The 12,854-nt window shown below is 40.3% G+C and overlaps 1 protein-coding gene across 1 annotated transcript; it reads left to right on the plus strand.

The window, feature by feature from the left end:
- The first annotated feature begins 827 nt into the window (after positions 1-827).
- LOC133129372 (5-hydroxytryptamine receptor 2B-like) lies at positions 828-9,704 on the plus strand. The gene is made up of 4 exons (XM_061243418.1): positions 828-901; positions 994-1,678; positions 6,950-7,150; positions 8,085-9,704. Exons 2-4 carry the CDS (start codon positions 1,270-1,272, stop codon positions 8,978-8,980), a joined length of 1,506 nt encoding a protein of 501 aa, XP_061099402.1. The 5' UTR covers positions 828-901; positions 994-1,269; the 3' UTR covers positions 8,981-9,704.
- The last annotated feature ends 3,150 nt before the right edge of the window (positions 9,705-12,854 follow it).

A 12,854-nucleotide genomic window follows, 5' to 3' on the forward strand; every position in this document is an offset into this window, starting at 1 on the left:
AAGTCACATAGGTATGTTTGTATTTATTTTGCTGGATTGTTTATACTTTGAATCAACTAGTATGCCGAAGGCTCTAGTAAAATCTCATACTTTTAAAAAATGTATTTTGAAAAAAATGGTTCCAAAAGAAACCCTTTGATTCCATAGAAGAACCTGTCTAGATCAAGGATTCTTTGTTGGTCAAAATGGTTCTTTGTCTAGGAATTATCTATGATAGAGGGCGGTGTACTGAGGTTTTTGTTTCGTAATTTAGATTATTAGTGCAATGTTATAAAAGCAGGCTGAAAACACTGCATGTATAAAACCAACTTTAATATCATGTATGAATCCCAATTGGGAAATTCAGAGCAGCACAAGCTGATAGGAACAATGCAGGTAGCACACACACACAGGTAGCCCAAGCATTGGCAATATATCATCATGCACAAAGCTACAACTACTACCTGGAGTGAACTGGCAATTTTAAGTTGAGCAAATATTAATTTTCCAAATATCGAGAAGGGACATCAATAAATGGAAACAACCACAACAAAAGGTTATTTTTATTACAGATTTGTCCTGTTGTTTTATATAATGCCAGTCACAGTCTCAAATATACAATCAGCATTGACCGTAAAAGCAATATGAACTGATTAGCATGGTTGTTGGGGAAAAACAATGTCAATGGTTATTGTGTTATTTTTTAATGATATCTTTTTAATGAAATCCAAAGCAACACTCCAGTGGACTTCCAGTAACAAATGGTGGACTACTAACATGCAAAGTTAAATGGGTCTGGATGGAGGAGCTTGAGTTCAGGCTATAAATACTGCATTGCTTACAGTAAGTACAGACAAAAGAAAAGTAGTTAATTATGTTTCTGTGCTTCAGAATTACATGGGCGTATGCAAGAGGTCCAAAGGTATTTATTACTGTTACATTATTTAGGCGTCTGCTTATAGTAACTAATGGTGTTATAACTGTTACTAACTTGGCTTTCACATGACTCCTCAGGAAAAGTACATCAGTGTGATTGATGCCCTACCTCTCAGTAGAAGCTATTGGCACCTGGACTACAGGCTGTAATTTCGTCCCTGCACCATCCGTCACACCCCTGCTGTTCTACTTATTGCTCCTTTAAATGGTTCCTGAGTCACTCACAGTTGCACCCCAGTGATGGAATACTGTTACAGTTAAACAGAAGGGGGCTGTTTGTATTTAAACACATTCAAGTCCACTGAAGGCATAAGGGAATGAGGCCATTTTGACACCTTGGGCCCTTGGGAGCCAATGACCATGCTGGCCACGCCCCAACAGAGAACCAGAGCAGCTGTGATGCGTACACAGTGTAGCCACGGCGACATGTCCCAGCTGGGCCCGTTCTCCCCCCTCCTGGGCTGGAAGGCTTCAGACACAGCCCTGCTTCCATTCAACGCCTCCAACCAAAACGGCTCCTCGGGAGCCCTCGTAGCGCTGGTGACGGGGGGCCTGGGGGCCGGCGGAGAGCTTCGCTGGGCATCTCTCCTGATCGTCACGCTCATCATTCCCACTATCGGGGGGAACATCCTGGTCATCCTCGCCGTCTCCCTGGAGAGGAAGTTGCAGAACGCCACCAACTACTTCCTGATGTCCCTGGCGGTAGCAGACCTGCTGGTGGGGCTGCTCGTCATGCCTGTTGCCCTGGTAACAGTGCTCTTCAGTAAGTACTGATGCCAGAAACCTACCGCACAATTGCACAGCCTCAACATCAAATAATCATCCCCAATTTGCACTATCCAATCTTTTATTTTCAGTTTTGAGGGTTATCTTCCATGCAAATCATACCTTGCACATGCACACAGTTTAAGAAAACCTACATTTTACATGAAGAATACTGAAATGCTACTCTAATCCTGCCAAATCCTTTCCATAAACAAACAGCTCAATATCCCTTTCATTGTTACATTTCATCCAGTCTGTAGACTTCACAGTTTTCCATTTGGCACTGTACAGAGTTAATTGCATATAAAAATCTAAATGTATATTTATTCAACAATCTGTTTCAATTAGAGGTTACTGTATGCAAGCAATTCAAGCAATCTATGAAGTGTACTTCTGATGGCCATCTGTGTTGTGTAAATTTTGGGCACAGATGTGATTCCTTCCATCTGATATGAATGTGCTCTGTCATGACACAAATTGAGCACCATCTGATGTAGATTCTTTATTGTCCTACCCACTCTGACTGAGTCACAGTTGAGCCCCTCAACTAAGGAGACAGGTGGAGGAAAGAACTGAAAATGAAGCCAGACTTTGATAAAATAAGTTATTGTTTTGGATTAAAATACTTTTCTTCACTTAACTGTGCTTGGCCAGTGTATTGGAACCTATTAAATACTCTCAAAAAGTGAACACCCCGCCTTCTGGTCCTCTTGTCTGAATTGCACCAAGCAAGATCAATCAAACACAGAAAAGTATTTAGAATCCAAAACAATTAAGTATTTGACCCAGTAGACAGTAGACCAAGTAAGCAAATTCTAAATACATGCCCATATATAATTATTATAGGTTACATTGAAGGATTCCCGTTTGGTGTCATACTCGTGTGTTATCACTGGTTTGGTGCTTTTATAATATTTAGCATAAGAAATCCACTTAATTGGAGGCTGTATTTCTAAAGCCGAATACAATTAAAACAGTTTGACTACAATACAATATTGATCGGCAATCAAACTATCTAAGACTTCTTTGAAGAAAGTAGTGGGAATTGCGTCCAGTGAGCAGGTGGATGACTACCCCTTCACTGATTTTACAGAAAGAATTTAGAATTCCCAAAGAGCCACTAACCATCAGGTTCGTCTAATTGTCAACAGTATTGGAATAATAACTTGGATATTAAAGATCTTATCATAAAAAAATTATGCAAACTCCCTTCATTTTGACTGAGAAGCATAGCATATTCGCTCACAAGGCTGGGAAAGATTTAAAAGGTTATCAATGGTAGAAAATACAATTCTGGGGTTATTCACTGATTATAGAAAAATATTCTTCCCATAACGCAAAGCTTTGTACACATATTTGGATTTTATAAAGATCTCTCAGTGGACTGTTAGTTAGCTTTTTCTCCACTAGGGGTGTGAGTGGTTAAACGGTAAACCAAAACTGAGTTGTACACGTTTACCAAAAATTGCTGACCACTAACTGATTCTGTTGTTCTGAAGCTGAAATGGTAACCTTAGTTAAATAAATGCAATTTCACAACCAGTGACAACACACAAATTGGTCTTGCAATTGAAAGAAAGATTTTGGCTGCGTAAGTTAATAACTTCCATCAGGCTAGTCCTAGCAAGCAGTCTTTGGCTATTTCAGGGGGTTAAGAATGCAAACAACACAGGGAATGGAATGCTGCAGTAGTTAGGCTATCAAAGAATTTATTTGTGTATTAACTCTGTAGCTGTTAGTTCACTTATGCTATATTGTATGGCATTTCTTAAGATTCACAGAGGAGTGTTTATTTGTTGACATGTGAATTGAAACTACCGTAAAATTGAACTTAGCTTTCCACTATGCCATGGGCTATATATATATATATATATATATATATATATATATATATATATATATATATATATATACAACCAAATAAAGCAATACATCATTGGACAAATGTTGCACGCGACATTACTAAGTAGGCAACTTGAACAATAAAGGCTATAACCAACAATTCTTACCCTAATAGTGCAATCACTATCCTATATAAGTGTTGTGCTAATGTGCTTGCTCACCATGGTCTGAACACCGCCGTACAAGCCTTTGGTATCAGACCACCCAATTATTAAGTAAGCAAAAGTATTGGAATAGAGAGTAGTATTTAAGTAAATGAAAGTAAATAACACTTAATATTTGGTAGCATATGCGTTACTTGCAGTAACTGCATCAAGCCTACAACCCATTGACATCACCAAACTTACTGCAGCTTATTCAGTTATTGTTTGTTTGGGGGGGGGGGGGGGGTGTCCCTTGAATCTGCTCTTCAGGAGGTGACATTGGGTTATGGTCTGGTGATTGACTTGGCCAGTCTAAAACCTTCCACAAAAAGTATTTTGTTGTGTTGGCAGTGTGTTTTGGGTTATTGTCTTGCTGCACGATGAAGTTCCTCCCAATTAGTTTGGACGCATTTCTCCAGACCGAATACATTTATAGACTTCTGAATTCATCCTGCTGCTCATGATCATGAGCAGATCCCTTCTTTCTCCACACTTTGGTCTTCAATCACTTCGTTAGAGGTTCATCTTGGTCTCATCAGTCCATAAAACTTTGTCCCAGAATTTTGTGGCTCATCTCTGAACTTCTTTGCAAATTGGAATCTCGTCTTTTCCGATTCTTACTACCGATGAGTGGTTTGCATCTTGTAATATAGCCTCTATATTGCTGCTCTCTCAGTCTTCTTTGAACGGTTGATTGAGATACCTTCACCCCTGCCCTGTGGAGATTGTTTGTGATGTCACTGACTGATGTTTTGGGGTTTTTCTTCACAGATTTCACAATGTTTCTATCATCAACAGCTGTTGCTTTCCTTGGTCAACCCGTTGGATGTCTTTTGCTCAGTACACCAGCGGTTTCGTTCTCTTTTCTGGACATTCCAAGTTATTGTATGGTTCATGTTGGTTTATATTTTCTAACACACAGGCAAAACCCAAGGCTAAAACCAAGAGTATACATTCAGAACTATTTATTGTTTAACCAAACAATCTAGCAGGACACATCTGGGCAACAAGAAACACCTGTCAGTCACATGTTCCAATACTTTTACTTTTGGGTGGTCTGATACCAAAGGTGATATGTTCGAAGTTGTTTAACAAATCTAGATAAAAATACCAGGAAAAAAAGCTGACATTCTGATCTGTCATCTCATGTACATCTTTTGACCTCAAACTCAATTGTCTTCAGTGTATAGCAAAAACCATGGAATTGACCTTGCTGTTCCAATACTTTGGGAAAGGGAAAGGGAAAGGACTCAGGAACAAGGGCAAGGAAAACAAGGAGGCTAGAACTGGGGGACGGAATACAAGGGCTCGGGAACAGAACAGGACAAGACGAACTAGCAGCGTGCAACTGAAAAGGACAGGTATAAATACACAGGGGAATGAGACAAACTAGGCGGGGCATGGGAGTGAGGGCGGTCTAAGAAATAAACATCAGGTGAGACACATGAAAGATTAATAGGACAATAACGAGGGGGAAACGAAAACGCGGACTGGATTCACAATGACACACATGTAATACAAACGGCTCCGGACTAGAGAGTAGACAATTGCAGAGAATCAGGAGATGCAGAGATAGAGAGAGACAGGTGCGAATACTTCGCTGAAACTAAGCAAGTCATCAGTGATAGAATAGGGAGGCGGAGTTACAGAACAGAATTGAAACTGGAGATGCGTTAGTAAGTTAGTTAAGTGATTTAAATTACAAATACCCAAAACTAGTGAATGTTAGTTTGTTAGTTTGAAAAACATATTAGTGTGTTAGTATAATTAGTACTGTACAAATTCTATGTTAGTTGGGATTAGTATATTAGTGCTATGTACAAACATGAAATGGAGAGAAAGCAGGAAGTAAGGAATGTAAGATTGGAAGGAAGACTGAACCCCGGAACTACCGTAAACACCCGAATAATGGGGCACGCAGACAAGGGAGTGACTGGGCTAGAAAACATTCAGACTCAGACATCACAGGGGAAGACGAGTGCAAAGACTAACGAATATAAACAGAACACCAGACATGAATATAAAAAATTATAAATTACAAGAATGATGATAATAAACAATGATAAACTAACACACACAACACAGGAACATAACAACATTTTTCAAAAAGGCTTCAGGCTTCTCAATGTTTTCTTTTGCATACTTCAGACACTTAATTTTGTGTTGAGGTCATTCAACTCTGGCATATAGGTCTTTGTTGTTTAAAGTATGTTGTATTGTTTTCCTGTGAACAGCTAGAACTGTGTTTGCTACTATTTTTCTGCAGCCGTTTAGCAATGATTTGTGGGTTATTCTGAGCATTTCTCACCAGGTCTCAGACCATTCTATCTGAAATCTTTTTTGGTCTTCCATTTATCTTCCATTGTCTAATGGACAGTGGAAATAGGTGACCGTGGATATAGGTAGTTTGAAACATTTTTGAGAGATTTGAGAGATTTTTGTAGCCTTCTCCTTCTTGGTGGAAATTAAACATCTTCATTCAGAAATCCTTGGGCAACTGGTTGTTAACCATGGAACCAGATGGAACAGCCACTGCAGTTTGATACTTTAGAAGGCATGGAGTTACTTCAGAATAACAGGTTCAGCCCTGGAATTATACCTGACTCATTGAAGCCCAAATGTGTAAAGTGCCTGGACCTTTGTAATCATCTTTTTAAAGTAACAAAGAATAATCCAAAAGGGTTCCCAAACTTTTGCACAGGGCATTTTTCCTTCTTTTCTTTTACAATTTACAAACAGTAAAAAATGAAAATAAAACTTGCTTTAGAATTTGCAGAAAGGTATCATGTTTAACTCTATTTAGAGTTCAGGTTTGCTTTTGATCACATACAGATTCATTGTAACTGACATTTGAAACAGGGGTGCCCTCATGTTTGCACCCCACTGCACTGATCTTTCTTCTTACTTGAACAACTAGCCTGCACTGATAATAATAAAAAAGCAGATGGTAGTGTGTAAATCAAATGGTAGTGTGTAAATGAAAGTCAACTACCATACCCAAATGACACCCCAGGATAGTGTTAAGCTATATACATGAAATGATTAATTTGAGGTAGTGATATTTGCTTCAGAAGCCAGGTAAAAACCATCACCTCAAGCCACAGTCACCATCACATGTAACAGTTGTCGGCTACTCTCTACCAGTCTTGATATTACACAGAGTCACCAGCATTGTCACACTAACTGAAGCCACAGTAAATACTTTCTTTCTCTCCCTCTCCAAGATTCTGGGTGGCCCCTTCCAGAGTTCCTCTGCCCCATCTGGCTCTTCCTGGACGTCCTGTTCTCCACCGCCTCCATCATGCATTTGTGTGCCATCTCCCTAGACCGTTACATCGCCATCAAGAAACCCATCGAGCACAGCCAATATAAGTCCCGGGCCAGGGCCCTCACCAAAATCGCCACTGTGTGGCTCATATCCATTGGTAAGCAGCCCCAACTCTCCTAAATTGGCATAACTATCATTATGCAGGGTTATACTGACGTTCATCTGGCTGTGAGAGTGATATTGCCTGGATTTCAGTCTCCTCTCTGACATTATAATTCTTGAGGAAGTATAAGTATATTCAATTTCCGTAAGGGTTGGCTTAACATTACAATGAACCAGCATACTTTGAATTGGACTTGTTGTTTCAATTTTCTAGTTAGGGAAAAACAATGCCTCAGGAGTTCCTCTGCAGGTTTGATTAGTAATCATACATTATACATACATATAAGTCTAAAGACTTCTCCCTACTCCTCTTATGCAAGCATCAAACACAGCTGTGACAACCCATTACATTTTGTAATTATGGGAAGTACAGTAACATAATTTGGCAGTCAAATATGGAAGCATATCCACACCAAACTTAAAATGAAAACACAAATTGCCAATTACATTCCGTTTTCATTCCATGAAAATGAAAAACAACATTTTAAATAACAGTTTCTTATTGTAACCGCATTATCCATGACAAAAATCAAATGATAATTCAATTAGCCCTTTAACATTTAATGTTCATGTTTTTGTGGCACATGGTTGACATAAATGAAATGAAATTGCATTGTTTCCTTTGGCCTTATCATTTTCAAAAGAGCATGTGTGCTCAGTCAACTTACCCTGTATAAATAAAGGTTAATGGGAAATTCAACAGTAATGTCAACCTGAGCATGAAAGAATAAATTGACTTATTTATTATGTCCCAAACAGTTGATTATGACCATTTTGAAATCTGATCAAATGTAGGCTAACAACAGGAAAATGCTTAAAAATTGATTTATTAGTCCCATTACCATTGAAATCAATGCTATTTGGCGGCCATCTTTAAAACAGGATTTGTGAGGGAATGTCAAATTGATTAATTGTGTGCTCCCTTACAGGTATCGCTATATCCATCCCAATTAAAGGCCTGAAGAACACCAAGACGACAACCTTCAATAGCCACCATACCTGTCTGCTGAAGCCTGACTGCTTCAGGGAGTTCATTCTGTTTGGCTCCATAGCAGCCTTCTTTGTCCCACTGACCATCATGATGGTGATATACCTGCTAACGATCCAGGTACTGCGAAAGAAAGTGTACCTGCTCAAGTTCAGATCATCACAGAACTTTGGCACATCCACTGTATCCACAGTCTTCCAGAGGGAGCTGCCTACCATCTCCTCCCCTGAAATGGTGGCCATGCTGGATGTCCCCCACAAGGATCTGGTGAAGGGCCACATAGACCCCATCACACTGGAGGAGGTTCCTGTCCGCAAAATGTCCACCATAGGTAGGAAGTCCATGCAGAACCTCAGCAATGAGCAGCGTGCATCCAAGGTCCTGGGCATAGTCTTCCTCCTCTTTGTGGTCATGTGGTGCCCTTTCTTCATCACCAATGTTATCTCAGCGGCCTGCAGAAGCTGTGACGGGCATATTGTGGGCAGGCTGATGGAGATCTTTGTCTGGGTGGGCTATGTGTCATCAGGGATCAACCCTCTGGTCTACACCCTCTTCAACAAGACCTTCCGGAAGGCTTTCAGCCGTTATATCACCTGCGACTTCAGCGGGACACGCCCGCCCACGAGAGCGTCACCCAGGGTCCTGAGCTTCCGTTCCTCAGCCACCCAGAATTCTAAGCTCTTCGTGAAGCACGGGATAAGGAATGGGGGGTACCAGAGTCCTCTGTGTCTGCGGGCCGCCATGCCCACCCAGGCCTCTGCCAGCCTATTACTGGACACGCTCCTCCTCACGCAGAATGAGGGCAACAAACAACCGGAGCAGGACAGCTACGTGTAGCAGCAGCTGCAGCCTTTCATACGAAAGAGGAATTCTGAAGAGTTCTCTTGATGAGGCCAGTCTTCAAGCGGCTGGGCCATGAATTATTTTCACTGAGGGATTTGGTAGGACTGAGCTAAGGAGAAAGAACTGGCCTGTGCCATGTGAACAACATAAACCCTCTGCACAGACAGTGGCCAGTGACCAGGATGTGCTGATTACCTCTATGATGCTTGTGAACAGCACACATTTCACTAGATGGATGTGAAAGCAGGACACATAGAGTGACACATACCAGGAAAAGGACATGTCAGATCCTTTGATGCGTTACAGCAATTTCCGTACACAAATGACATTTCATTCCATAAAATATATCTGCAAACCATATGTATGTGCAGCTTTGGTGACTTCACTAATAAAACTTTTATGAATACACATTCATAATGGTCCAAGAATACAGTCAGAATATTGACAGTCAGACAGTTTGTGCAGGTTGTCCATTTTCAATAGCATTTGATTAATCCACCTATACATACAAAGATGTCGTGCTTATTCGCTTCCCATTTAATTTGACTCATTGTCAACTTGATCTTGAGGGTTTACAGGACCTCAGTGATGAACCACTGCCAAAATAAATGGCTCTTTCTTATCAGCAAATGATAAATCCTCAAAGCAAAGGCGTCGGAGAGACAGCAGATGTGAATGTTTGCCAAACACAGACTAGGGCCATATGAATGTTTCTGTGTTTGCCCCTTGTTTCACGTTACCTTTGTGAAGAATTTGTGAACATGAAGACAGTTTGTCATGCAGTCTGAATTTAATAATTGGCTGATTTAACTGTAAAACCTTGAAGACTTAATTAGCTGCCATTACATGCCATCCTGTACAGTGGCAATTAATTGAAGACATCCTTTGAAGGATATGAGCATATTAAAATTGAATGCTGTGTTAACTATCAGGCTCTTGACGATTTACATGAGTAGGTTGGAAATATTAGTACAATCAATATACAGGTTGATCGACTGCAATTGAATCTCAACATTATTTCAACATTGGAGGGTTCTGGTGAGGAAAGTTGAATGGGATTAGATCAATTGTGCTACATTAGTGCAATAGCAATGTGCAGACCTTTTTAGTATTCACCTTTTGGTCACGCACCTACCAAATATGCATGTGACTTAATGTTATATTAGATCAATGATGTATGCCATGGTGGGGCAGGTAGGATGGTTGCTAGATATGGTTTTTCATGAGGCACAGCTGCACCCGCCCCCACTTAGTATCTCCTGTCCACAACACAATCTGAAGGACTTGCACCAACAAGGATCCCCTGAGAGCTCAGAGGAATAGTTCTGATTGGCTGCATGTCAGGGGGCTATCTAAACACAGAGAAGACTTGCAGCTGGGTTTTCTCACTGACAATCGATCATGCAAATATCACACTACCTTTTTTGGACACAACATAATCCCCATGGTCTTTTGGCACTTGGCCAAGGTATTATTAACAGTGGTGTACTGTGCAAAAGGGAAATTACTTCATTTACATAGAAATATCAAGGACATGGTTTTATAAACAGATAAAAGGGGAAAGTGTGAAGCTAACCAGAAGGCCTTTGCCACCTTCCCTTCTTGCTCAGAGGCACTGTGTGGATAATGACCCCTTTGTACAAGCTGGTCTGTCATATATTCTTCTTATAGAGTTCACATTGTATGCACGCTGTTGTTGACACATTCAAAATCATGTGGTCTATTGCCATCTTGCTATAGGGGACAGCACCAATCTACAGCTATTCTGCAAGGCTATTTTTTGGGAAAGTTTTTCGTGTTTGCGCTGAAGAGGCTCCATCGCAGATGGTTGCGATGCTGTAGGAAATGGTAGGAGTTTTTTCAGCATTTGTGTTTCAGCTTCTTGCATCACCTGGACAAAGCTTGTGGAACAAAGCATCCACAACACTTGTTTGTCTGAGACATTAAGAATCAAACATGAAGCTATTTAATCTCAAACTGTCTGGTGAGTTACAATTACTTTTGAATATGTTTCGGGCAACTGCGCACACTCAAATTCCCTCCAAAAAAACTAGTGCATTTTGCAATGAATTTCAGGTTTCAAAACTTACCCTGATGAAAATTCAAGCTGAAACAGCTGGGTTGCTAAGATGATGTCTGATTTCAAGCTGAGTTTTCTGGACTTCTAGCTGGTCAACGCTGGTCTGTGGCTGGTCTCTAATTGGACACAGCTGGTCAAAGCTGGTTAAGTAAGCTGGTGGCCAAACTGGGGGAGACTATATAGGCTACATATTCCACCAGCTAAAAAACATCTTAAATGAGCTTGATCAGCATAGGCTGGTTTAAGCTGGAATTTTCAGCAGGGTAGTGCTTTCAAAATATGAGGATACCTCCCTTTCTAAACATACATTTGAAAAACAGTAAGAAGTCATCACTGATGAATATTACAAAAATAAATGCACATTTGTAATTTGGAAATTATGAATACCATTAAAAGCTAACACCACAATAGCAATGTAGGAATACAAAGAAAACATGGACACTTTGCTGCAAAATACCGATGTACTTTGGCTGAAACTTCTGCCTGTGCAGAGGTCAAAAGGAACATACAGGACTGAGGTTAGATGCTGTGGATAGCAAATGGTTAAAGCCTAAAAAATATGTTTAATCCATCTAGGGTGTGGTTTACTGTCTGAGGCCCTGATACGCTATATCCCATTCACCAACAAGTAATGATGTATCAACCAGCTACTACTAGAACACAGCATGTAAACTTTCACAATCTATTAGCAATTAATTTCACACAATGACTAAACTATAACAGACTGTGTATACACGGTTGTCCATATACACTGTTCCTCCCTGTCTTTACCCTGTTCCAAACCAACTGCTCAGTAGTCACCCCACACCTTCCAAAAGGGAATGCTTCTATTACCACCAGGAGAAAGAATCTTAAAGAGTTTGGGGAAAGACACATGGACACAAACAATGACAAAGCAGAACTGTTAGCCCCCATGGCCCACAGCTTCCAGGCCCAACTACATCCCATAAATAAAACATACAGTATATCAGACCCCACAATCTCTACCACAAACACTCCAGGTCCTGCCTCCACCACAGGCTCTGCCTCTACTCTAGCCCATCACAGCCTTCCTTCTCTGACGTCCAGCCTGACTATAAAACAATTACAGTTTAGTTCAACAATTGTACTAATCAGACACACTCATTCCCTCAAAACATCAGCACTGTGTGTGTACATCCCTTATGTTTCAAGCTCTACAGTGTGTTACAAAACATTGGGCACCCTGGTTTAAATGTCTGTTACAGTTAACCTGTATGTGATTGAAAGCAAACCTGAACTATAAATGGTACAGTTAAACATGAGAATTTTAAAGCAAGATTGTTTTTTATATTACTGTTTAGAAATTGTAAGAAAAGGAAAAGGGCCCTGTGCAAAAGTTTGGGAACGATTTTGGATTATTCTTTGTTACTTTTTAAAAAGGCCAAGACCCAGGTGATTTACTTATTAGAGCTTCAATGAGTCAGTTGAGTATATTCCAGGGCTAAACATTCAATTCTGAAGTAACACCATGCCTTCTAAAGTATCCAACTGCAGTGGCTGTTCTGTGTTAACAACCATGGATTTCTCTAAACAGTTGTCCAAGGATTTCAGAATGAAGACGGTTAATTTCCAGAAGAAGAAGGCTACAAAATCTCTCAATGTTTCAAACTACCTATTTTCACTGTCAGAAACATTATTAGATAAATGGAACAGTTGGTGTCAAAGCAAGGTCTGGAAGACCAAAAGAGATTCCAGATAGAATGGCCCGAGACCTGGTGAGAAATGCTCAGAAGAACCCACACATCACTGCAAAAGAGCAGTGATGTT

The sequence above is a fragment of the Conger conger genome, chromosome 5 (assembly GCF_963514075.1).
Source record: "Conger conger chromosome 5, fConCon1.1, whole genome shotgun sequence".
NCBI classification, from domain to species: domain Eukaryota; kingdom Metazoa; phylum Chordata; class Actinopteri; order Anguilliformes; family Congridae; genus Conger; species Conger conger.